We start from the raw sequence: 26,707 nt of genomic DNA, 5'->3' as shown, positions 1-26,707 counted from the left end.
TGGATTGCACTCTCAGCAAATTTGCGGATGATACTAAACTGGGAGGAGTGGTAGATACGCTAGAGGGCAGGGATAGGATACAGAGGGACCTAGACGAATTGGAGGATTGGACCAAAAGAAATCTGATGAGGTTCAATAAGGATAAGTGCAGGGTCCTGCACTTAGGACGGAAGAACCCAATGCACAGCTACAGACTAGGGACTGAATGGCTAGGCAGCAGTTCTGCGGAAAAGGACCTAGGGGTGACAGTGGACGAGAAGCTGGATATGAGTCAGCAGTGTGCCCTTGTTGCCAAGAAGGCCAATGGCATTTTGGGATGTATAAGTAGGGGCATAGTGAGCAGATCGAGGGACGTGATCGTCCCCCTCTATTCGACATTGGTGAGGCCTCATCTGGAGTACTGTGTCCAGTTTTGGGCCCCACACTACAAGAAAGATGTGGATAAATTGGAAGGAGTCCAGCGAAGGGCAACAAAAATGATTAGGGGACTGGAACACATGACTTATGAGGAGAGGCTGAGGGAACTGGGATTGTTTAGTCTGCAGAAGAGAAGAATGAGGGGGGATTTGATAGCTGCTTTCAACTACCTGAGAGGTGGTTCCAGAGAGGATGGTTCTAGACTATTCTGAGTGATAGAAGAGGACAGGACAAGGAGTAATGGTCTCAAGTTGCAGTGGGGGAGGTTTAGGTTGGATATTAGGAAAAACTTTTTCACTAGGAGGGTGGTGAAACACTGGAATGCGTTACCTAGGGAGGTAGTAGAATCTCCTTCCTTAGAAGTTTTTAAGGTCAGGCTTGACAAAGCCCTGGCTGGGATGATTTAATTGGGGATTGGTCCTACTTTGACCTCCTGAGGTCCCTTCCAACCCTGATATTCTATGATTCTATGAATCCCCTACTCTTTGGGATAAGTATCTATAAGCTCTGCCTATGGCTTTGCATTTGTTTTGGAATAGGAATAGGAATCTTTTGGACGCTTGGGAAGTTCCTTACAACTTAGATGCTATGGGCAGCTCTGTTTAATGTTTGCATTCCTTGAAGGAGTCCCAGCCTGCTGGGTTTGGGCTATTTGCTGGGCTCAGTGATCCTGTTCTGTGCGTGACTGAGTGGAGCTGGTTTATCCCTATCCCAGGTGAATGGCAAAGCAGTTCAGGTGTTTCAAGGTCAGTTTCTGCTGCAAGATGAATTCTGACATTGGAGCAACCCAGGTGGAAGATGAGCAGCTGTTCCTTCTTTGTGTGATACGTCCACATTCACATTCCACTCAGTACCCTCACTTGCGGAGCTGGCTGCCTACTAATCTGAATTCTCTGCCTCTGGTGTGATGTGGGGTCTTTGCTGCTTTCCTGGCCCACAAAGAATTGCCATTGTCTCCTGGACTAGACCATTTTGCTGCAATGTGAACATTAGCTAAAGCCATCTGCTATGCCAGTTGTCCCGGTATTCTGAGGAGAGCTGTTAGTAAAGAGCACCGTGTTCCACAAGGAAGGGCTTGGGATCATGCAGACATTTTTCTCAGGAGATGCTTAGCACTGTGGAAAATTCACCAGCACTCAAGAAAGGGGTGCCATGGGGACAATGTTCCCAAGACCTAGTGCAGCAGAGACCGTTTCAGAAAGACTCACCTTTGGGGAGTCACAGGGTCATGTCCCATCGAGAAACAAAAGGGAGTATGTTACTTGTGCGTGTCATACTAGTATCCGTGAGAAATCTGCATTCTGCTGAGCTGGCTGACTCAGCCCTCCTAAGAAAGGCAATGTAGGGGCCAGCTGCAGGACCCAGACCTCCAGACCGCCCTCTGAGCAGTGTGCATGAGGGCCCTTGCAGGGTCCAGGAGGTCTCAATGCATTTGTTGAGCTTTAAAGGTGAGGAGAGAGCAAACAGCCTCTTAATGGAAAAGTGGATTGACCTGTCACTTAGCTCATTCCTCTTATACTAGCTCTCTGCTCACACTGAGCACCAGCCAAAACCCCAGTGGAGCCTGAAAGAGATGTAAGACGTAGTGAGACACCCAATCGCCAGCCCAGCTTTCCCTCCCTGCTGTCCTGATCTTATCCAACTGATGAGACAGACTGTGTGAGACACTCTCTGCTGCCTCTTAGCTGAGGCAATTGCTATACATTTGAGAGGAGGGAGAAAGAAAAGTAACAAGCTGGACCAAGGAAAGCGCAAGATGCGCTGCTCAGCTGTATGTGGTAAGAGATTGGAGTGACCAAGCCAGTGGGTGCAGCAATGATATTGCAGGCCAGTCCCCACTGACCTTTTTTTAGAAGCTCTAGCACTCATTTCTCTGCACTTTCGGGTTTCTTAATAGGATCGCTCCTGATGTGATAAATTGCTGAGCAGCAGGGCCTGCTGTTGAGGAATCAGCCCTTGTTCTCTGAGCAGGCAACTGCCTCAAACCCCGGAATTCCACTTCAGCCGTAGCTTAGTGAAGCACATGATCTGAATTAAAGGGCGGGGGGGGAGGGGGGGAGTTAAAGGTGGTATGGCAGGATCTGCCTGAAGGCTGCTTGCAGGGAGTGCTCATATTCAGCACTTGCTATTAATGTCTGAGCGTGTCAGAGGCAGGAGTACCAGCTGACATAGGTGCCGACTCCATGGGTGCTCCAGCTCCGGAGCACCCATGGGGGAAAAAAAGTGCTCAGCGCTCATTGGTGGGCGCCACTGATCAGCTGCGCCCCCTTCCTCCCTGGCATCTCCTGCCCACCAGAAGAAGATCAGCAGAAAAGGGAGGAGTGGAGCCAGGAAGAAGCGAAGTGTGGTGGGGTGGGGGCCTTGGGGAAAGGGGTGGGGGCAGGGCCTGGGGCGAAGCACGGGTCGAGCACCCCCAGGGCAATCAGAAAGTTGGTGCCTGTGCCAGCTGACAATCCTGGCTGACTTGTGGCCCCAGGGCATGCATGGGGGGGGGCAGAATACCAGGTATTTACAGCCTCTAACGTTAGGAACTGGTTTGCATGCCCCTAACCAATACTCTGGATTTCTAATGCTTTATATTTCCAGCATTGCCAGATACTTAGTAACAAAGGACTGTTATTCACATGTGGTCTGAATTGTGATCAGTATGCTCCTGATATTCTTACCAAAGCCATTCAGTCTCTGTCTAGCAGTGGATGAGATGCTGACCAAAGCTATATCTCTAAAAGGTGGGAGTGTTGCCCAGAGACGGGGGGAAATGTCTGGAGGAACTTGCTTGCTCAATGAATGTCCTCCCTTTACCGTTTGCCCCAGGCAGCTAGGTAGATGCTGTGAGAATGGCCACCAAGAGCTGAACATAGAATTTCATGTCTTGGTGGTGGTTAGAAGAAACTTTCTTCACTTGGGATTTAATCTCTCTTGAAGATACCCTCTGTACTGTGGTGACCTGCACCCATGCAATCTCGGCTCGATTAGTGCAATGCACTTTACATGTGGCTGCCCTTGAAAAGCAGTTGTAGACAGCAGCGTGACTGCTGTGAGGGTTAGACTTGTGAGCTGCACTCTGGTCCCAAGAGTATGCACTGTGATCAGTCATTAGGTGGAATATCCTCCCAGCCTGCAGCAGCTGAGGGTCCGTGTCTGCTGCCCTGTATAGGGTCCTGTCAGGATGAAAGGAAGTACCTTCTCTCCTGAGGGCCTGCATCTTTGCCTTACATACACTAGTGCTCCATGTACCGTCTTAGGAGGCAGTGTTGTGTTTTCATTGCCTCTTTAGTGATGGAGGGGCTGGTTTATTGGGGGCTCCTTATAATAATTGTTCTGGGATCTTGGTCACTGGGCCAGACTGGTGCTAAAAGTCTCATTTTCAGTTGGGCTGATGTTTAGCTTCCAGGAGCCTTTGGCCACAACACCTCAGAAGTAAAAACATATAATTCAACCAAAATAAACTCTGCCCCAGAATGTTCTGCCCTTTTCAAGCACCTCTGCTTCCCATGGTCCTGGAGAGCATTCCCTACACCAGTGGTTTTCAATCTGTGGTTCGTGGACCCCCTATGGGGGTCCCCAGACTATGTCTAAGGGGTCCGCGAAAGGTTGTCATGGCCTTAGAACAATGATTTTCAGCCTGTGGTCAGTGGACCCCTGGGGATTTGCAGACTGTCTAAGATCAAAGGGGTCTGTACCTCTATTCAAAATCTTTTAGGGGTCTGCAAATGAAAAAAGTTTGAAAACCATTGCCCTAGGCAGATGCCCTAGGCCCATCCAGACCAATCCATGGGATTTCAGAACTTCACCATCCATGCCCCCAAAATCCACACCCATGCTGCAGCAGTAAGATATGGGTCCCCCACAACCTGCCCTGGGGCTCTCCTGGTTTTCACTTGCCTCCAGAAAGGAAGAATTCAGAGCTGCTAACCACCTGATTCAGCTTTGCCCACAACCTTGTATTTCATTTCTGTGGCTAGCGTGCTCCTGTATGGTTCCTGTCCGTGTGTGTGTCTGTCTCACTTCTCCGGTCATTCCCCAGTGCAATGCAGGAAGAGAGGTTAATGCCTAGCTGAAATAACCAGCATCTCTGCCCTGTGAGGCTGGAATTCCATTGTAAGGTTCTTTCTGATGACATTCTGCCCAGCAAGCTCAAGCCTCAGCATTGTTCTCACCTCCATCTCTCCCACATTGATGCAGTCTCTAATTCCTGCCCTTCTTCCTTCGCAGCATCTTCAAAATTACTTCCTCATCTCTGTCCCCATGGCTAGAACCCTTGTTGGGTCCCTGATTCTTGTGGTTGCCTCCTCTCTGGCCTCCCAGATGTTCCCTGGAATGCTGCCACAAAGATTCTCTTCCCTGCTGCTGCTCTTACCACATCTGGCCCTGCTAGTCCAAACACCAGTTCCCATCGGTCATATATCATACGCAGGCTCCTCCTCCTTCTCTTCATAGCGCTGCACAGCCTGTCTGCCTCTCTGCGCTTGATTCCTCCTCACCCAGACTTCCCTTATTGTCATCCTCTCACTCTATCAGCTCTGCGCCTTACTCTGTGCAGCCACCTATCTGCGTCCTCCACCCTCTCCTCTACAAACCAGACCTTCCTCCTCAGAGTAATGTCAGTAAATTACAGCGTCCATCCCTCCAAAGTGAAACTGCCAAACCAAGCCAGGCGCTCAGCCTGCCCATCCAGTCCTGCTTGTTGCTGCATCCCATCCCCCACTGCTTTAGTCTGTGTATTGCCTAGTAGTGTAAGCTCTATGGGGCAGGGATCTGGTAATTGTTTCTGTCTATGAAGTGCCCAGCTCTTCATGTTGGTGCCATGAATAGTAAAATCTGGCAGGCTGTATTAGTGTAACAGGGTTTAAAAAAAGAAACGTCACTGCTCTGATCAAAATAGTTACAATGGTACAAAAATTGTGTGGACCAGGATGAATCTCTCTCTGCTCCCTCATTGTAGCAATGTTATCCAAGCCACTGCCAGGAGCAGGGCCAATTTTGCCCTCTAGTTCAGTGTTTTGTTGGTTTTTAAATACCCGTGCCCCCCACACACACACACACATAAACACACACTCCCTATTGTCTTGCTCATATTTGTATTCTTTCCCCTGGTGCCAGAGAAGCTGGCTCCTTTCTCTTCTGTTCTAATCAGTCCAGAGCTGGGAGTGAGATTTATCTCTTTAATAAGAATCAGGAAGGCTACTGCATCCCTCTGCGGAATGATTCCAACCCATTCCAGTGAATCAGAAGCTTTCCCTGCACAGTGTGGATGAGGTTTACTGCTAATGGAGTGAGAGGATCAGGGGCCAGACCTGTCTGCACTGGTGACTACTTTTTCTTCTTGATAGGCTTTATTTCTTGTAGGATTTTTTTCTCCATAGAGCATATGCTTAGACTGTTGAGTCTTTTCTGCTGTGGTGATCTGCGGGCACAGATCTTGCTTTGTGATTGCTCTGTGCACGTAGCAATGGATCGTTATCCATTCCAACCCTGGCCTCTCCCTCTGATTGGAGGGGGCTGGGGGTCCCCATCTGGAAGATTCTTGGTGGGGTAAGGGAGGAAGGGCACTAGAGGTGAGTTCTTAGCCCCTCTCGCCACTTGGCAAAGCATTTGGTTTATTGCAGTGCATGCTGAGCTGTGCTCTTCCCCTCGGGGTCCTGGGGACTTGCTGACCTTTCTCAGAGCTGGGAAGAAACTCCCTGTCTCTGTGACCTTTTCACTCGACACCTGCATGGCTTGATAAGAGCTTCCCCTCAGACTCTGCTGTGTGTCTCAGGGATGCTGTTTCTCTTTCCTAGAGCCTGCGGGAGCCCAGGGTGGGTGTGAACATGTGGTAGAGAAGGGCCTCCAGGACTCTTTGCCAGCCCGCTCTGGGATGGGTCTTGTTGCCTCTCTTTCATTGGGAAACACTCCTGTGCTGCAGCTCGTGCAGAATGCAGCCGCGCGAGGGGGAGGCTGTGCTGTGCTTAGCAGCTTGTTGCCCACCAGACATGCTGCACAGTCTGTCTTTTGGTCTCCATGGCCTTAGAGGGGGCAGGGTCTGCCCGGGGGCCGGTCTGCTGGCCTGGGACCTATTGCAGCCTGTGAGCTCACGGCTGGTGCACTGACCCTCAGGAAACAGGACCTGCCACTATGGGATATTTTCTAGATTAGGTGGAGCACAATAGGGGAGTTTGACTCACAGTGCTCTGGGGGTGGGGGTGGGGGTGACTGCTCCCCTCCCTGGTGTAGCGGGGAAGAGGAGTAGCATGTGCAGGGTGTGGGTTATTGAGGATGTAGATACCATGGACACACTTACCCATGGCTGTTTGAGGAGCTTTACCTCAAGTGTCCCACCCTTAGGGGCCTTTAGACAGGGCAGCGTTACCCATCCCTAGTGCTGGCTGGCAGGGATTGTTCAGTCCTCTGTCCTATGGGCTGGCGGCTTTGGGGGCCTGTGGCTTGGGCAGATGTTCTTCTCTGCAGGATGGTGTGGTCTCAGAGTTGAATTTCTCTTGTTTGGCACTTGAATAAAAGTTAAAACTCCAGGGTCTGTCTGGCGCAAACCCTGCACATCTGCAGAGGAGCTAGTGTGCCTTGTCGCTGACCTGTCCTAGTCCATGTGCACCATGCTGCATCTGACCATTCTGCTTCCTCCGTTCTAGTTGGCCAGCATGGTTTTCTTCGTCCCATAGTTCTTGTGTTTTGTGCACTCAAGCCACTACTTATGTTCTCTCCTCCAGGTGAAGGTCCAGAATATGGAGCCAGTGGGGACGATGCCCTCAGCAGGATCCAAAGGCTGATGGCTGAGGGTGGCATGACTGCTGTGGTCCAGCGGGAGCAGAGCACCACTATGGCATCCATGGGCGGCTTTGGCAACAACATTATTGTGAGTCACCGGATTCACCGCAGCTCTCAGACTGGTGTGGAATCCGTGGGAGCTGATGGTGCCTTGATGCAGCAGTCCACCTCGCGTGAGCTGGCAGCCGAGCTGGAGGGACGGATCCTTTCAGAGTCTATGCAGCTGGCAGAGCATGGCCAGAGCCCGCAGACAGCTCCTGGCAGGCGTGAAGGACAAGGAGCCGAGGGACTGGATCTGCCAGAGCAGTCCCAGTCCTCTATGGACACTGAGGGACCAATTGAATACAGTGACCTAACCAATAACAACCATCTTCCCGACAATGCCAACTACTATAGTAATGACAGCACCAGCGGGGAGTCGCGGAACAGGTAGAGATGAATTGTGTCTTGGTGCTACCCTTGTACTGCTAAGCAGAGACCTGTACCTCACAGCTGATCAGGAGCTGGAAGAGTGGGGGTATTGTGGCTCTGATAGGATGATGGTAATTGAGGGGGCACCTGTACCTATGCGGAGGGGGCAGAAATGGAAGGGAGGCTATCAAATCTATAGGGACCCCAGGAGGAAGAAGCTTTATTTGGTCTTTGCTTCCGGCACCCATGTTGCTGCAGTTTCTATGAGAACATTAACGATCCCTAACAATGCTCATCTGAGCCTTGTGTAAATTTCCCAGCTGACTGGGAATCCCTGGGCTTAGCCCTAACCCTGCAGTGCTCTAAATGTTACTGTTTGTCAAATGAGCGTTTCCCCCTGCTTGCCACCAGCCCCAAGGATTGAGCAGAAGAACAAATATCAGGGAAGGGGCCTGCAGTGTCCTCCAGAGACAAGCAACCCTATTGGGCATATCCTGGATTTGATGCCCCAGCTCTGTTGGTAGAGTGGAGGAGTCTTCCAGGCCACAGTCCCACTCCATGGCATGGCCCTAGTGCCCCTTGGGAAGGGAGGGGGAGGGTAGAGCATTTTAGAGACTAGAGAGAACATTATTCCTATCCAGTCTGCAGTCTTCCCGGGGCAGAGCTGGAGTAAAAAGAGCCAGGCTTAAGCTTCACTATCCTTTATATACCCAGGAGCCTCTCAGAAGTGAGGACCTTTTCTCTGAGTGTCAGTTTAGCACCAAGCTGCTATCGATGGGGAGAGAGAATAGGGGCAAATGCAGGGTGTGGGAGTGAGGTGGGCGTGGCTCCCCCTGGTAAGGATGCAGTTAGCACAAGGATACTCCAATATCTTCACACCGCCAGCTGTGCCAATATTAACATGAATGAGCCATCTTGGCAAAGCCTGCCAGTATCATGGCACCATTGGCTGGCTGCATTTCCCTTGAGGCGAGGAGGGGGTGATTTTCCAGCTCCAGGTCAGGGCATGAGGTATGGGTCTGTGACGTAAGGTGTTGCATGTGAAATCTTGACCTTGTACATGTAGTTTCTAGTGGAGAAATCAAGGCTCTGATATTTTGTTTTTAGTCTAAAATGTGATTTTCCTTTTCGTTTGTAACTCTCCATCCCAGCAAGCTTGTGGCGGGAGGGTAGGGGGAGAGTCTGAGTGCTAACGAGGGAAACACCAAAGATCAACGTCATTAAAATATGACAAACCCTTCTCTGGCCTGCTGTCTTCTCTTGTGTGCTGGGAGAGTGTGTGTTTGCATGCTTGGCCCTGCCATAGCCCCCTCAGCCAGGGAGCTCCAGGTGCTTCATAAACATTAACCTCTCATTCCCTCACCCCCCACAAGGGGCAGGGGGTAGAATCACCTCTGTGTTAAAGAGACGCGGGATCACACAACGTCGAGTTGCTGGCAGAGCTGGGAATAGAGCTCAGGAGTCCTCCTTCCAAATGCCTTGCTCTAACTATTGCACAGCTGGGTACATTCCTCTCTGTTTTTCCCCTTGCTCTCCCCTTCACCTCCTAAGGCAAGGGGAAAGTAGTTGATTCCCACTATATTCCGCTAAAAGAATAGGGACACAGCTATCTACTCCAAGAGAGCCAGGAAATGTCCTTCCTGTCCAGTCCCCTACCCCAAAAGAGCCAAAAGACATCTGACTGCCTGCTTCCTGGAGAGGGGAGGAGAGGTGGCCAGGGGCCTGTTTCAGAGATGGGACTGTGCTCTTAAGCCCATGGGGGCTAGGCGTGATAACCACCCTGGTGGGATGTGCACTTCCCCCACTGTGTCTGAGTTATTGTCACCCAGCACCTGCCTGGCCCATCCCAGTGAATAAGGCCATCATTAAGCCGCACTCAAGCTCTCAGTCAGAAGAGTCTGTTAAAGAACATTAAGCAAATCTTCCCTTAAATCACAGCCTGGGAATGAACCTTAAATCAAATCTGCCACTGCGAGGCCTCTTCGCAGGGTGTTAATGAGGCTCTAAAACCTGCCCTGTGTCAGTAGCATCTCTGAGCTGACAGGGCCTGATAATGGGATTCCCTTCTGTGGAGATGATGGCTTCACACTCCCTGCCCCTGCGTCTGTGCAGGCTCCATGGGCATGTATTGATACCCTGAGCCAGAGGGGCTATATTCCTGTAATGCCAGAGTCTGCACTAGATATTCCCAGTTCTTGAGGGTCCGATTACTGCTCCCCTTGGAAATAAAAAGGAGCAGAGCCTGCAGAAAAGTTCCAATGCACCAGACTGGCCTCTCCCCACCCTTCTCCATGTCTGCCTCCCAGAAGAGCCTCTGGGCATATTCTTGCTAGATGAAAGCCTTGCAGAGTGTTTACATCCTTCCCTACAGCCCATGGCCAGACAGACTTGGGGGAGAGCCTCGTCGGGCCAGGGAAATGGTCACTTGGGATACCTTTTTTTCAGTGGTGCCTGGTTCGTGAGGGCCCAATTTGTTCATATACCCTGCAGCAGTTGAGCCAGGCCCTTGTGCTGCAGCTGTGAACGGACATGAAGCATCTTAGCCAGCTATTCTGGGTGTGCTTCCTCAACCCTCACATTAAGGTCCTGCTCCTGCTGAAGTTGATGGGGAGAACTCCAGTGGGAACAGGAGCAAACCCTAATGTCTCAGATCACTCTCTCTCCTGTATGGAAGTAGATCTTCATTCGGAGAAGGCTGAAGTGAAGCTACCTAGAAGTGCCAAGGCCTGAGGTGCCCAGCAGCTATAGGAGGTCAGGCTCATCAAGAAGGCTCTTCTCCCCTTCCCTCTCAAGTCTGCTTGGCAAATACAGCTCTGTGCAGAGGCTGAGATCACAGTTGCAGTGGATTTATTTACAAATGCTTGGAGAGAAGGTGGTGGGGAAGATGGACAAACCAATTCTCCAGGCCGCAGCCTACTGAGTCCTCGGTTACTCTCTTTCAGAAGCTTTGCTGGGAACAGAAGTCAGGCTGCTGTTGGGAAACTGGGTTCTAGGGTTGAAAGCCTGGCAGGTGCTCGTTGGTGCAAGAAGTTGGGGGGCTTGATCCTGCAGAGTCATCAGCAGTTTACTGTAGCTGCTGCCGGCAGAGAATCTGCACAACTCAACAGTCCACCCCTTAGAATAGGCCCAGAGCCCCTGATGGAGCAGAGTGAGGGGAGGATGATCTGGGTTGCCAGGGGGAGCTCAGCACTCAGGAGGGAAACGATGAGTAGAATCACCCCTGCTCAGGTTGTCTCCCTCCAGCTCCCTGGTCCTTGGCACAGACAGCCACCCCTGCCCCAGTCCCTGCAGATGTACTGTTTCGCCCACACCCCCAATCCCTTAGGACGGATGCTAGCTCTCTCCAGGATGTCAGTCAGGGAAGAGAGGGCTAACAGCTTTCTCCTCACATTAAGCTTTGAACAGAGGCTGTGTCAGCAAGTCCTGTGCTCTCAAGGCTGGGGACTCCAGCGAATCTCAGGGCAGCTATGGCTGCTGTTCCCACTCCATCCCTTATGCTTGCACTGATCTAGGGCAGTGAGGATCTTAGCCTATGGGGAAAGAGTGAGAGCCTCCTTTCCTTGAGTGAGTTACAAGTGAGCTCCAAAAAGCCTTGGAAATGTATGCTGCCGGGGACAATCCTACACGGAGGGTGATATGGATATGAAGATGGATTAGATGAGACCTATTAGGGTTTTTCCATCTCTTAATACCATCATGGCAGAGCTATTTTTCTGGCGAGGGCCTGCAGCCAGTGCTAGCCTTGCTTCTCTGGCAGTTTTAAGAAGGGCACCTCTCGCAAAGACCCTGCTCTGAAAGGAGAAAACACCCCAGTCTGGAGCAAACACCCTTCCAGGAGTGAGGGCGAGGCAGCCCCTCATACCCGCTACCCCAGCATGTCAGCAAGAGCTGCCATAGGAAGAAGCTGTGCCGTGGCCACACGCCCTTCCCTGGCCCCGTTCAGAAGGGGAAATGGGAGCATTTGTTTCTTGGGAACAAGAAAGAAGCTGAGAATCCAAGGCTTTTCTTGGCTCTCTAACCCATCAGACACCTTTAAATGAGCTAACAGAAGTGTGGAGAAACCTGGTGGATAGAATTTATGTAACTTTCAAAAGGCTTTTGATAAAGTCCCTCACAAGAAGCTGTTAAGGAAACGGTCACCTCTGGGGTGAGAGGTAAAGTTCTCTTGTAGATTAAAACTTTCTGAGATAGGAAGCAGCGTTAGGACTAAATGGCCAATTCTCAGCAGGGAAAGAGGTTAATAGTGGGTTGGCCCAAGGATCAGCATAAGGCCCCATGTTCTATAAATGCCTTAATGAGTTGGAAAAGGAGGGGGAAGAGCAAGGGGGCAAAATTTGCTGAAGATGCAACATTATTTAGGTCAGTCAAGAGGAGGGAAGGAACCAGCAAAGTTAGGTCATTGGGAGAACAATGGCAGGTGCAATTCATTGGGGAGGAGTGCTAGGTGCTGGCTGTTGGAAGGTCAGCTTGAAATTAATCAGACACACTGCTAGGACTCAACCAGTGCTAACCTATGAGGCTGCTACAGCAATGGGTGTGTTCGAGAGAGGGAGGAATAAGCTCAAGGCACCATGGGGGACCAGTCCCTACTGACAATTAGCAGCTCAGGCCAGGATTCCCAGCTGGTTTTTGCTGGAGCCCCTGGGCTGGATGAGCAGATGAGTGACCTGACAGCTGCCTTGTCTCTTCCGTTTTTCCATTTTCTGTTCTTTTCCTACAGGTCTTTATGTATTTTTTCCTTCACTGACCCCAAGGCTACAAGCTGCTGGGGCGGGGGTGTCTGGTGCCGCGCCCCTCCCTCCTCCCCCCCGCCCCCCCAGTGCTCAGCTGAGTGCAATGCGGGGGTTTACCTATTCCTCTGAAGTGTCCACTGTCAGTGGCCATCAGCACCAGGATAACAGGGTAGTTAAGCCCACATTGTAGGTCCTGTGCATTTGCTTGTCTTCTCCATGGTGGGGCTGGTCCCCACCTGCAGCTAGTATTGCCTGGCCTCTCTCTGCAGGGCTCTGTTCCACTCCGGCTGCTTGGGGGGAGACAGAAAGGAGTGAATGGGAGATTCGGGTGGTGGGATTCCATAGTGCTGAACCCCAGGGAAGTGCTGGCAAATGAATGAGCTGAGCTTTGAGGGCAAGTGCATCAGATTCACACCCACAGGTGGCTTGTGACTTGCCTGCTTTAGCTGCTGCCCTCATCCACAGGTGTCATTTTAGCCTGGCAAGGAAGGAGCTGCCAAGCTGCTACTCTGGCCTCCTGCCAGAAGCATCCAGGGGACTGTGTGGAGGGAGCTGCTGCTGTTCCCCTGTCCCTGAGCCAGGGTGAAGGCCCAGAACTAGCTTCTCTGCCCTTGGCTCGAGCTGACAGAAGAGGCAGCTTGCCTGGGATCGGCCGCCCTCCCTGCGTAGCCGCACTCTGTCAGCGGAGCTGTTCTTCCACAGGAAAGGCAAATTGATTAAAATGTGCTGTGTGGCGAGCTGTCGTGGCTCTAATTGGGATCTCAGTGCACAGCATGGAAATATCGTTATGCCGTGTGCAGGGGGGACTCGGCCCATACAGGGAGATGGCCTTTGATATCCAGCCAGCACCCCAGGAGAAAAACCAGCCAATTAATGTCTAGTGCCCCTTCCTCTCTTTCCCCCGAAGTGGGCTGGGCCTCTCTCCTCCCCCTCCTGCTGTCATTGCCTGGCGTTCCTGCTGGGGGAACAGGTGGGAGGCTCATTAAAACATGTTTAGCACTTCCCAGCAAAGACATGGATTTGTTTCCCCACAGCGTCCCCAGCAGAGGCGCGTCTCATCTGTTCCTGGTTAGCTCCTTTGCTAGTGTTTGTTTTTCTTTCAAGCAATTTGTTACTAGTGTACAGCAGGCAGGAGCTAGCAGTGCCCAATCTGTACCCACTGAGAACCCAGCCGCATAGGCCCCCTCCCAGCAGTACCCAGTTACCGCCAGCTGGGCCTCTGGCCTTGCGGGTGTCCACCAAGTTGTCCCCAGTTGGTGGATGTGGGGACAGCTGCAGATTTCATACTGAAGCCACGTGGTGCCACCTGTGAACAGCCCTTGCTTTCTCCACTTTGTGAAACAAAACAGACCCCTTCCAGGGCATACAATCCAACAGGGGCCTATCCCAGTACCCCTCCATTGGTATCTCTGTAGCCCTCCCGGGCTCAATCTTTACATTATCCCAGCCCTGGTATGGGAACCTACCTACAGTGCTTCCTCCTTGGAGACACTGTCTTCATCTGCTCTGGGCCTTTCTGGTTCCAGCTCTGCAGCTGGGTCACTAAACCATCTGATCTCCTTCTGGGAGTGTTTCACAATTCAATATGCAGCCCCTTCTCTGGACCTTCTCAACTCCATTCCTCAGAGCTTAAGCCACTTCCCTAGTGGCTGGGGTGTGGACGGGACCCAGTCCCGCCCACTACTCCAGCTCCCGGCCCAGGAGGATCCGTTGAATAGCATCCATGGGCCACTGCGTCCCCTTTAATTAGTCACTACGCTGCTACAGTTCCATGGGCCGCTTCCCCAGCAGCTTCACAAATGCTTGACCCATACCATAGGGCTGAAGTCTTTTACTCAGCCCCAGGAGCCAGCCAGGAGCTCCCTCTTACTTCCCGCAGTCCCGGTCCCGGCCAGCAACTGATCTGTCTGTGGTCCTGCCGCTCTTTCAGCCAGCCAGGAACACAGTCCTCACTCCTGCATCTCCAAACAGCGACCGATCGGGCCTTGGTGACTGCAGCTCTTTCTATATGGCCCTACCGAGCCCCGATTGCCTGCTCCCTGCAGCCGCTTTCCAATTGGCTGCTTCTCACATAGCCACTCTGAGCAGCTTGAAGGATTCACCTCCACTGCTCCCTTCTGGAATGGGTGTGGTAGGACCACAAGACCTCCAGCAGGGGACCTCTGGGCCTACTACACCCTGTCACAGACCCTCACTCCAACCCTCCCTGTGTTTGTATCGTGGGGTCTGACCCATTCTGCCCACTGCAAAAGTTCCCAGGGAAACTCTGCCAGCAGCTCTGTGCCACCCAATAAAGTACTCAGCACAAGTGCTCACAACCAGGCATGGTGCCCAGCCCATGGTGTCCATCGGGGGTGCCACTCCTTGCCGGAGGCTGAGGGGAGAAACTCTTCATGCAGGGAGGGAAGGCTGACAATGGGGACGGGCCCTTACAGCGCCCCCACAGGGAGCAGCTCCATTCTTCCCTCCCCTGCGATGCTGATTTCTCCTTACAACTATTTGAGTGGTAGAAATGGACCAGCCTGAGGCAATCCCATGGTGAAGAGCTGACATCAGAGGGGCTCTGCCTGCTGTGACTGTCCCTGTGCCATTCTGCTGAGGCGGCAACTCCAGTCAAGCTCCTCCTGTCAGATGGGCTAACCCAGACTCCCTGCCAATGGAGGACTAACAATTAGATGAGAGAGGAGGATGAGCTCAAATAGGTGGTAGAAACTGCAGGGGTTGAATAAATTCTGAGAGTCAGCGAGTTTAAAGCCAGAAGGGACCATTATACCATCCAGTCTGACCTCCTGTGCATCGCAGGCTGTTACATTTCACCCACCTACCCCTGTATGGAGCCCAATAACTTGTGATTGGCTGCTTTCTGGAAGCTATGCTTTAGCCAGTCTTGATTAGATGACATCAAGAGATGGAGAATTCAGCACTTCCCCAAGCCACTGGTTCTTATAATGCCTTTCTCCCCTAGGTGAAAGAGCCCATTAGTACTGGGTATTTTCTCCCCATGAAGGTACTTATACACTGTAATCTAGTCACCTCACACTCGTCTTATCATAGAATCATAGAATATCAGGGTTGGAAGGGACCTCAGGAGGTCATCTAGTCCAACCCCCTGCTCAAAGCAGGACCAATCCCCAATGAAATCATCCCAGCCAGGGCTTTGTCAAGCCTGACCTTAAAAACTTCTAAGGAAGGAGATTCTACCACCTCCCTAGGTAACGCATTCCAGTGTTTCATCACCCTCCTAGTGAAAAAGTTTTTCCTAATATCCAACCTACACCTCCCCCACTGCAACTTGAGACCATTACTCCTTGTCCTGTCCTCTTCTACCACTGAGAATAGTCTAGAACCATCCTCTCTGGAACTACCTCTCAGGTAGTTGAAAGCAGCTATCAGTTCCCCCCTCATTCTTCTCTTCTGCAGACTAAACAATCCCAGTTCCCTCAGCCTCTCCTCATAAGTCATGTGTTCCAGACCCCTAATCATTTTTGTTGCCCTTCGCTGGACTCTCTCCAATTTATCCACATCCTTCTTGTAGTGTGGGGCCCAAAACTGGACACAGTACTCCAGATGAGGCCTCACCAATGTCGAATAGAGGAGGACGATCACGTCCCTCGATCTGCTCGCTATGCCCCTACTTATACATCCCAAAATGCCATTGGCCTTCTTGGCAACAAGGGCACACTGCTGACTCATATCCAGCTTCTCGTCCACTGTCACCCCTAGGTCCTTTTCCGCAGAACTGCTGCCTAGCCATTCGGTCCCTAGTCTATAGCTGTGCATTGGGTTCTTCCGTCCTAAGTGCAGGACCCTGCACTTATCCTTATTGAACCTCATCAGATTTCTTTTGGCCCAATCCTCCAATTTGTCTAGGTCCCTCTGTATCCTATCCCTGCCCTCCAGCGTATCTACCACTCCTCCCAGTTTAGTATCATCCGCAAATTTGCTGAGAGTGCAATCCACACCATCCTCCAGATCATTTATGAAGATATTGAACAAAACCGGCCCCAGGACCGACCCCTGGGGCACTCCACTTGACACCGGCTGCCAACTAGACATGGAGCCATTGATCACTACCAGTTGAGCCCGACAATCTAGCCAACTTTCTACCCACCTTATAGTGCATTCATCCAGCCCATACTTCTTTAACTTGCTGACAAGAATACTGTGGGAGACCGTGTCAAAAGCTTTGCTAAAGTCAAGAAACAATACATCCACTGCTTTCCCTTCATCCACAGAACCAGTAATCTCATCATAGAAGGCGATTAGATTAGTCAGGCATGACCTTCCCTTGGTGAATCCATGCTGACTGTTCCTGGTCTCTTTCCTCTCATGTAAGTGCTTCAGGATTGATTCTTTGAGGACCTGCTCCATGATTTTTCCGGGGACTGAGGTGAGGCTGACTGGCCTGTAGTTCCCAGGATCCTCCTTCTTCCCTTTTTTAAAGATTGGCACTACATTAGCCTTTTTCCAGTCATCCGGGACTTCCCCCGTTCGCCACGAGTTTTCAAAGATAATGGCCAATGGCTCTGCAATCACAGCCACCAATTCCTTTAGCACTCTCGGATGCAACTTGTCCGGCCCCATAGACTTGTGCACGTCCAGCTTTTCTAAATAGTCCCTAACCACCTCTTTCTCCACTTTTGCTAAACTAAAGACAACAAGTTCCTCAAATCTCCCTGTATGGCTTCTTCAGCCTCAATCAATTTGGTGGCTCTTTTCTGCACCCTCTCCACCTTTTCAACAACTTTTTAAAAATGTGGACACAGTATTCCAGTAACGGTCTCACCAATGCTGTATCCAGAGGGAAAACCATCCCTACTCTTACTTGCTCCTCTCCTGTTTCTACAGCCAAGAAGTGCGTTGGCATGTTCCAGCATTGCACTAGGAGCTCAGATGGAGTTGCTTGTCCATTCTGACCCCTAAATCCTTTTCAGAGTCACCACTTTCCAGGACACAGTCCTGTAAATATCAGTTGGTCAGAAAGTGAGTGGCCAACTCCCACCTCCAGCTCAGCCTCCCCCCACTCCACTGGCACCAGGCCCTCTGTGTCTGAACTAGAATACAGACTCCCTGAGGCAGGATCAGTCTCCTGGGATGTTTGTAAAGCTCCCAGCACGCAGTCAGTGCCTGATAAATAATACAATTTTATTGGCTCCCATTGATGGGGGTTGTATATAAATCTGGGGGCAGAGGTGAAAATACTTTTACCCTCAAGAATTCTGTGTTTTGCAATTGTTGGCTTGCAGCAGAGAAAGCACAAGGAGTCATGGGCTCTCCTGGAGTTTAGTGCTTGACTTCTGATAAGATTGTAGCTATTAAAATAGTTTTCTCAATTCCCAGTTCAATTGTACTGTAATACCCTGATAGGATCATGGATTGGCTCTGATCAAATTGGCTCTAATCTCTCCTTCAGAGCAGAGCACAGGGCCCTATTGCAGGGAAATTTTAATTGGCAGATTATTTATTTTTGTGGCTAACTTCAGACCCAGTTGGGGGCTAAGCGAGTTCCTGTTATCGGCACAGCGGTCTCAGAGTGCTGACCTGCCAATTCAGAGCAGTCTATCAGGCTCCAAAGCACTTTGACATGTGGCTTCTAAAACCCAACTTTCTGCTCTTCCATTCACCCTAGCAAGATTTCCTATCTCTGCTAATATAATTCCCTGGGCAGGGACTGTACCAGTTAATAACAGCCTTGCAGAGAAGATGCTTGGTACTTTGCAATAGGCACCTTAGTGAAGGATGAGCAGTCACCATTACGCATGGATTTTCTAAGTTCCTTCCACATTGAGGCCCAGCTGAAAAGGTGGTGTACTTTACTGACTGCTAGCAGGAAAATACTGGCTGTGTTGGAACCCTCAAGCTGACTGCGTCGCTAACCTGTGTAACTGCATGACCTTGTTAGACACCTTCAGCCCCTTCCCTCCTGTTTGCTACACTCACCCATTGCATCTATTTAAAAAATTGCATTGGAAGCTCTTCAGAGCAAGGAACGCTCTTACCTTGTGACTGTGCGGTGCCCCACACACTGATCCTGACTGCGGCCTTGGGTGCTACGGCATGTCAATAATGCTAGAATAGCCATTCTTCCACCCCCGCACACACCCCTTTCTCCACAGCAGGAGAGATGCAGCTCTTGTGCAGTGGTATCTGGTAGCTAGAGAGTGCAGGTGATTAGAGAGGGAACTGGAGTGTTTTTCTGTCAGGAAATCCTCATGATTTTGCTCATGAACTTGATCTTGTTGAAACGGTTAAGGCCTCCATGCAGTCACCTCCGCCTCTGCATCTAATGGTTCAATCACAGACATAATTAGACGAGACTCCAATGGCCTAATGAAGACTGACTGGCAGCTCTGAGGGAGGTGACATTAAAGTGTTTAAATGCTATAGCAGTACAAAGGGCTGCACTTATCTGTCTGCCCACTGCAAAAGTTCCACGGAAACTCTGCTAGCAGCCCCATGCTAATCATCTGCATCAAAGCAAATGCTAATTAAAACAATTACTCAGGGAGGAAACAAGGCTGGTTGGGTTCTTTTTGTTTTTCTCCGAGTGGCCAAACTCAGCCACTAAGTAGGAGCGTTCAGGCACTGGGAAGTGGTGTAATCACAATGACCAGTAGAACTACAAGGACAGTTCCATGTTTTGTAATGTGAAACTGGTGCTCGGGCTCCAGGAACCTGCCCTGTGCAGAGTGGTCTTGACATGCAAACCTCAGACTAGGATTTGCAATGGCAGCAGCAACAATAACCTTCCTCCACTGGTTCACTCTCACTCAGAGTTGCTGTGTCCTCTGGTCATGCTGCAATGTGCCTCTGACAGCAGCCTGAGCTGAGAAGACCACCATGCTCAATATGAGATGAGAATTCAAGGTTGTTCATTTAGCCCATTGTATCTCCTAAGCTGCTTGCCCAAGGGACACCAACATGGCAACCCACGGTGTTCTTCTGCAGAGAGATTTCAGTCTGTGTTCATTCAGTCCTGGGCTTTTCTTCATTTTATTGCTCTTGCTTTCCCTCAGTGCTACACCCCTGTATGTCCATTGTGATTGTGTCCTCCAAGTTCATTCAGCTTTTGGGCCACACTTCTGCACTCTCCAGCCATAGACTAGGGGTTGCACCCTATCCTGGAGTGTGACCTGGGCTCAATCTCCAGGTCCAGCCCAGGCTACGCTTCTCTTCTGGGCTCAACCAGAGCTATGTTTGGTGGAGCACAGAGTCCACCCTTTCTTGGACTGGAAATAGGGATATCCAGTGTGTACTTCATTTCAAGATCACATAAGCCTTCTCCTGAAGGCGCCACTGGACACTGTCAATGTTTGTAATGAATTCCAGCTCAGGAATCAAAGGGCGTTTGTGGCATTAGTGAGGCCATGACTGAATATTGTGTCCAGTTCTGGTGTCCACACTTTAACAACGATGCTGACAAACTGGGTAAGGGTTCAGAAAAGAGCCACAAGAATGATTTAAGATCTGAAAAACCTGCCTTACAGAGTGTGACTAGTGACTTGATCATGGTCCACATGGGCAGAAGTGTTCTTATGGCAGAGCACTTGTTAATTTTAGACACAGGTATCATGAGAAACAGTGGTTGGAAGCTGAAGCTAGACAAATCTAATCTAGAAACAAAGGGAAATGTTTTAATAGTGAGGTTCATTAACCATTGGAACAATGTATGCTACAGATATGGTGGATTCTCCATCACTTGAAGTCTGTAAATCATGACTGATTCTCTGTCTAAACGATATGCAATAACTCAAAATAGAAGTTATGAGCTTGGTAGAGGAGTTGCTGGTGAGATTCTACGGCTTGTTATGCAAGACATCAGACAAGATGATTACAGTGGTGCTTTCTGGCCCTAAAAATCTGCATCACGTTCAACCCCTGCCATCTGTTTCCCTGGGCCTCTTCCCCGCAGCCCTAGCACCTTTTCCACCCTTGTATCAAGGCCTCAGTCTGGCAGCGGTCAGCTGGGCGCTCACTCATCTGCCCAGCACTGCTCTGGCCATGGTGTTGTGTCTTCTCCCTCTTTCAGGGCAGTCAGTCCTCCTATTCCTCAAACTCCAGAGAATGACTGACAGTGTTCTGTTCAGCAGCTCTTCTTATATGGCCCAGCCTGGCCCTGATTGGCTGTCTCTCTAAACCTTTTCCTAATTGGCTGTCTCCTGCGCAGCCTCCCTGGGGCTGCTTTAACCCCTCTGCTGCCAGTGTGGGGCAGATGCCCCACTGCACTTTATTTCTCTTGCACCTTGTTGTTGGTTTTTCTCTCAGGCACATGATTTATCTTATACTGATCAATTTGAATTGGCTTTTCTTCCTGGGAGCCCTGTGTCCCATGCAGCACAGGGAACCAATGGAAGGGGACCATTCTGAGGCAACATTTATACTCAGCATGGGAGGAGTGTGATGGCCAGTAGGTCTCTGGTGCTCTAACAAATGGACAACACTGCCTTCCCTGGGCAGCTCATGTAGTGGATGTATGCATAGTGAAAGCATAGGTTGTCTCTCCCTGCTTGACACGCTGGGCAGTATTCTGCCATACTGCCCTTGTGCTCTCCTATTTATGTCTAATCCTGGTAACAAGGTCACAGCACGTACCGTTGATTGATGAAGGACATGCAGGCTGTTCTGTTTAGCGCCTCTGTCTGTCCCCTGTGCCATGAGGGAGAGATTGGTGTTTGGAGCGGTTGGGGCTAAGAGGTGGGTCAGTGGCACAGCTGGTGGGGGAAGCTGAACTCTTAGTTTGCATAAACTGGGGCAGGTCTGTACAAGGGCTGAGAGCTGTTTTCCCTGTCCTCCACCTTCAGCCCGTCCTGCTGGTCCTTAGCAAATGGTTTTTGCAGCCTCTGTATTTTTCCTCCCTGGAGGCATTGCAGACTCGTGTCTGAGGTATAATAAACTAGAGAATAGATTAGCTCTCCCCCAGGGAAAGCCCTTCTAACAAATTCCTCTTAATGCAGCTGATAGCGTATTATCCAGTCACTGCCTACACAGCCATCCCCTCCCCTTCTGGTTTTTTGCTTTGGTTTTTGTTCTGGCTTGACAATGCCTGAGTGGAACTCGAATCTATTTAGATTCCAATTGTTTCACGCAGCTCCTGTGCTTTCTTTTCAGCTCACTAAATGCCTCCTGCAATGCTGCCTCTGCCAGCCCAGTGCGGGGGTGCAGGCTGCAGGTGCCTGAGCTGTTGGCACACTGGCGTGCTAGGAGGGAATTAAGGCTTGAACTGGGCTGGCTCACCTCGTGAGCCCCTTCCCCTAACTCCACATTCATTCATCTCTCTGGCATCTGAATTAGAAAACAATCCACCCCCCTGAGCTCCCCTCTTGGGGCTGCTCCTGGTGTCGAGGGGAGCAGACGGCGGGTGGGGTGAGGCTTGGGCTCTGTGCAGCAGCACTGCAGGAATGCCACCCTTTGCTCAGAGGTGCGTGTTCCACAGCACTGTCTGCAGATTCATGGCATCTGCTGGCTTACCAGGGGGAGAGCGGAGCAGCTTCCCTCCCCTGATTTTGTCTTTCCGGGGGTGGAGGGGAGAAGCGGGTGCCCCTTGTGTGGGCAGGAAGAAGAGTTCATCAGTGCCAGGTTTGGGCAGTGAGTCAGCCCCACACCAAGTACCTCCTAGCAGGGGAAGCTGCTCGAGCCTGGAATAGGCCTGTGTTAGGGCTGGCTTGTGGTCTAATAGGCAGTCTGCAGAGGAGAGCTGCTCCTGAAGGGATGATGGGGACCCTAACAGAGCCTCTCCCCGGTTACAGTCCCGGTACACTCTAGCCTGGCCTGAGCCTGGGGCAAGGGTCTTGGGGCTGTGCTCTGTGCTAGGAGAGCTTGGAAACGGGCACACGTGCTCTATCTATCTCCAGCACTTCATCTCCACAAGCCCCTTCTCCTGCACTTCCAGCCTCGTGCTCCCTGTTCCTTGCCTCTGGGCTGCGTGAGAACTGAAGCCAGAGCTCCCAAGGGCCAGCAGAGAGCACTAAGTCCTGGGCCACAGTGCTGCCTGAATGCAACTACTTGGGGAGCCCAAAGGAAACACAGGGGGAAGACCCCTTACACACAATTCTCATTTTGTCTTGAAAGGCAAAGGTTCCTTCCCCTCTAACATGCCTTCCCGCCCCCCACCCCCACCCCCCGCACCCTCCATGGTTATCCTCCCCGTTTCAGCTCAAGGTGTCCCCTGGGAAGGACAGCACCTGGGCAGTTGTGGTCATCAAGAGGATGTGGGGAGAGGAACTTTCAATCTGAAAGCAGGGAGGGCAGAGTACATGGGGGTATGCACCCCTGCCGAAGACCCCTCTATTCTCACAATAAGTGGGGGAGAGAGGCAGCTGGCCACATCCTGCCACTGGTAGCCCCTTTATGGCTGCTGACATGAGTCCCTGTCGCCAGATCGCTCAGTCCAAATGTTTAGTTTAGGATGGCAAACAAGCTGAAGCTGCTGAGACTTTTCTTCCTTTAAGCAGCCCCTGCTCCAGCTCAATGAAGGCTGTTTAAGTCCATCCAGATGGCATAATGGGCCTCATAAAAGTATAATTTGTGTCACAGTCCAGAGCTGTTTGAAGAATCCCAGCTCAATAAGGATAGTACATTTCAGCTGTACCTGTCACACATCCATCTCTATTCATCAAGAAGATGAATAACAGAGGGACCCCTGACGTGCGATGCTGAGGCAGGCAGGGGGCTCCTGCAGGGAGGCCTATTCCCGCACTGCAGGCTGTCACTGTTCAGACCCCATGGTGGTGGTGCCATGGTGACTTATTTCCCAAGCCTTTGGGGGAACAGCTGCTGCTGCTGGAGATGGGTTTGCACAAAGTCATATCATTTAGGAAACAGCTGGAGCACAGAAATCTCCCAAGCCCTTGCAGACACACAGCCCCAATGCAGACAGCCATTTCACCTGCATTCCCTCCACGCCTCACAGTTCTGCTTCTCCAACTGGGTTACAATGTCATCCTGCCCTGGTGCAGGCTGCTCTCCACTTGGAGATGCCCAGATTTCAACAGCGGTGACCCCTAGCAACAGCCAGTACTCCTGCATGCATCTTTCCCTAAGGCACCAGCTGCTGGCAGAGTCAGGGCCTGGGGTAGCAGGGTGCAACTTCACAGCCGGTGCTCCCATGACATTCCCTATATTGCCTCCTGCTGGCCTGGCAAAGCTGATGACACGCTCAGATCCTAATCTGCCAGGAAGTGCCCCAGAGACCGTTTGACAATGTGAGTTCTTCTGGGTTCAGTCATCAGTGAGGGAAGCTGCTTCCTAAACCACCACAGTTACTGTGGCTCTTGCTCCACAGAATGGGGATTGCTGTGTTGCATCACACAACGTGATGCTGTGTTGCTTCTCTCTCAGGGGAGTGGAGGCAATGAGCCCCTGCAGCTGCTGCTGGGGAAGGAGCTCTGGGCTCAGGAAATCCCGGCATGCCCAAGCCTGGTGCAGCAGAATGGGCTTTCGGCGTTACATAGATCAAAACAATGGCTTTGCCAAACTCTGTTGTGGTACCAAGTGCAGACCTGAGAGCATCCTGCAGTGGGTCAGAGGCTGCGCTGCCCTTGCCTCTGCCATGGCCTGAAAGAAATACCATGTTGACTTGGCACCGAGGACCCACTTTTCTGGCATATATGTGCATTGTTCTCTCCTAATGAAGGCTGGACCCCCAGCAGTGACCTGTGCTGACGTGTTTCCACGTGTGCTGAGCTGAGTGAGACGGCAAGGCCTGGTCTCATGCAGTCCTGAGCCCATCTGGTGTACCCATCCGTACAGCAGCTAGACCCAACAGCTAAGTGCAGGAAGTGCCGGCGTGCGGTTTGAGGCTTGCACTGAGGGGAGATCAGATGCTGACAGACTGACATGTAGGCAGCTGCGTGTGGTCCTGCCATGTTGGGGAGGAAGGCTGGCCTGAACATTAAGGCACTGGGCTTGGAAACAGGAGCCCTGGGCTCAATAGCCAGCTTGGCCACAAGACTCCAGCTGTGACTTGGGCAAATCACTTCGGTCAAGATTTTCAAAAGTGGCCCCTGATTTGGGGTGCCGAATGGAAGCCAGCCAGAGGCTCACCATAGGGTGGTCAGCACTTCTGAAAATGGGGGCTCAAGTCGGGTACCAAACTCTTGAGGCCCCTGACAGCTGGAGCCTCTGTTGAAAAAGTTGGCCTCAATGTCCCTGTCTGTGAAATGGGGATTGTGGTACTTCCTGTCCCCCAGGGTGTTGCGAGGATGGATTCAGGAGTGATAGTGAGGGGCTCAGTCACGCTACTGCTGGGGTCCAGAGAAATGCTTATAAACCATGCTGCTCCTTGTAAGAATACTCAGTGGGATGCACCCCCCACTCCCAGACCTGTGGCTGTCTTAGTGCAGAGGGCAGGTGTCTTACTCCCAACGTTTGCCACCACATCTTCCCATCGCTTGGAAAAGAGCTGCTCTGAGTGACAGCCCAAGTCTCTGCGAGAGTGTGTGTCCCCCGTCCCCCCCCCCCAACGTGTTGGGTGGCTCCCCTGAGCTCACTGAGATGTTTTGGTGCAGTTCTCTTTCAGCCTCTATCAGCCTGTGGCACCCGCCGAGGAAATGTTCTGGGTCAGCTCTCAGGCCTAATTCCTAGCAAAGCAAGGCACTGCTGTGTGTGTGAGCCTCTCGCATACCAGTGCCTGCATCCACCGGATAGTGACAAAGCTGTTTTCACCAGGGTGAGCAAGGAGGGGAAGAACAAAAGGCTGGTGTTGCTGGTGCGCAGACTGGGAAGGGAAGAGCAGGAGACGCACTCCATGAGGGCTCTGACCAACCCACTCTGGATCAGATCACTCTCCTCTAGCCAGATGGAGGGACATGAGGCAGCGTGTGTCCTGGGTCACAGTGTGGAGTTTGCAGCTTTCAACACCCCTCGGGGGTGGGGGGAAGCATGTTTTGGAGAAGAGAAAGCAAGAAACCTCAGTAATCCTTCTCAGCCAGCAGCACTTGTGCCTCAGGATAACAAATCAGGGGCCGGGCTGCCACAGGCTTGGGTTTCACCCCTCTCTTCTCCCTTCTGGACCTGTCACACACACATTTCTTGTCCTTGAGCCTCTGCCCTGCTTGAGCCGAGCCTACGCGAACCCTACAAGCTGGGAAATGACCTTGTCTGGTCCTTGAAGTGTTTGGATGGGGGTGAAGCTGACAATTTTATATTTTTCATCCAATCCCCTGTAAATCCCCCGCCCCCCTTTGAGTCCCTCGACCTGATTGGAAAGCACACCCGGAGCCAGGGAGCATGTGGTGAGCAGAGCTGGGTAAATAACTGACTTTTTATTTCCCTGGAAGTTCTGAAGAATTGGAAAAGAGCTGAGTCCAACCCGAATCTGGAAGATTTTTTTTTGGTGAATAAGAAACATTTGTTTTGGGTCAAAGAAGATTTGTAGTTTGATCTGAACTGTGTTGTTTCTGGGCATTTTAAAAGGGCTAGATTCACAAACACCGTGGGGGTGGGAGGAGAGGGCTGATGCTCACCTGATCATTGTTAGCACCGTGGTTACAGCACACACACTGAAAGGGAGAGACCTGGGTTCGAGTCCCTGTTCCAGAGTAAGGAGTCAACCGTGTGTCCCCCACATGCCAGAGTGCTAACCACTGGGCTAAAAGTTATACGGTGATCACCTCCCCGCCTGCAGCTGGTTTGTAAATCTAGCCTGTTTTTTTTTTCTGGCCAAAACTATTTGGCCAATTTGTGTCAAACCCGCAAATAGTCTCAGATCGACCAAAACCGCATTTTCTGGCTCATTTACTCTTTGTCCAAAAACTGTCACCCAGCTCTGAGGCTGTGAGAAAGGTCAGTGGAAAGGTCAGCTGGCTTTAGGTTCCCCCTTAGAAAGGGCTTGAGATAGAAAGTTACAGCCAAATGGCAATAGCTGATATGATCCCACTGGGTCATCTGGCTCAGTGCTGGCATTTTGGAGCCCTCATTTCAGGTTTGGGGGCGGCTACTCTGCGCTTCTCTCTCCCAGCCTTGGCAAGGGAGCTCCGCTGGGCCCTGGTGCATCGCTGCTGCTGCCCATATCCTACCCCATTCAGGGGGGGTGCACTAACCAGCCCAGTCTCTGTGGTAGGTCAGTGGCACCACATAGCAGGAAGCAGTGGGCATTGTCTGGGGCAGCTAAGCGCTTAGTCTGGTTAATGTGGACCAGCTGCCTAGGGATGGGTCCCACACTCCTGCTGCTGTCATTGTGTCTGAGCTCAGCTAGCCCTTGGCAGAGTGGATACCCAAGGGGTACCATGTGCTGTGAGGCTGTGTTTTTTTTTCTGCAGCTCTTCCATTCTTTCTTTGCTGAGCACAGTTGGGTTGCGGCAGTGAGTGTGTTCTCACCTTGGCTTTTTCTGGACACACACACGTCACGAAACTAGCTGCCAGGCATTTGAGTTTAAAGCTCA

The 26,707-nt window shown here is 51.4% G+C and overlaps 1 protein-coding gene across 6 annotated transcripts in view; it reads left to right on the top strand.

Annotated features, from left to right (window-relative positions):
- Nucleotides 1-8,833, top strand: part of AMBRA1 (autophagy and beclin 1 regulator 1) — a 198,170-nt gene extending 189,337 nt beyond the window's left edge. For all 6 annotated transcript variants that reach the window (XM_077818615.1, XM_077818614.1, XM_077818613.1 and 3 more), the window contains one exon: nt 7,125-8,833. In XM_077818615.1, coding sequence (XP_077674741.1) covers nt 7,125-7,615 — 491 coding nt within the window. In that variant the 3' untranslated portion in view covers nt 7,616-8,833. The remainder of the gene's footprint in view (nt 1-7,124) is intronic.
- Nucleotides 8,834-26,707: the final 17,874 nt, after the last annotated feature.

Source organism: Eretmochelys imbricata, chromosome 6 (assembly GCF_965152235.1).
Source record: "Eretmochelys imbricata isolate rEreImb1 chromosome 6, rEreImb1.hap1, whole genome shotgun sequence".
NCBI classification, from domain to species: domain Eukaryota; kingdom Metazoa; phylum Chordata; order Testudines; family Cheloniidae; genus Eretmochelys; species Eretmochelys imbricata.
Note: the sequence above shows the minus strand (reverse complement) of the source record. Positions and strands in the feature narration are given on the sequence as shown.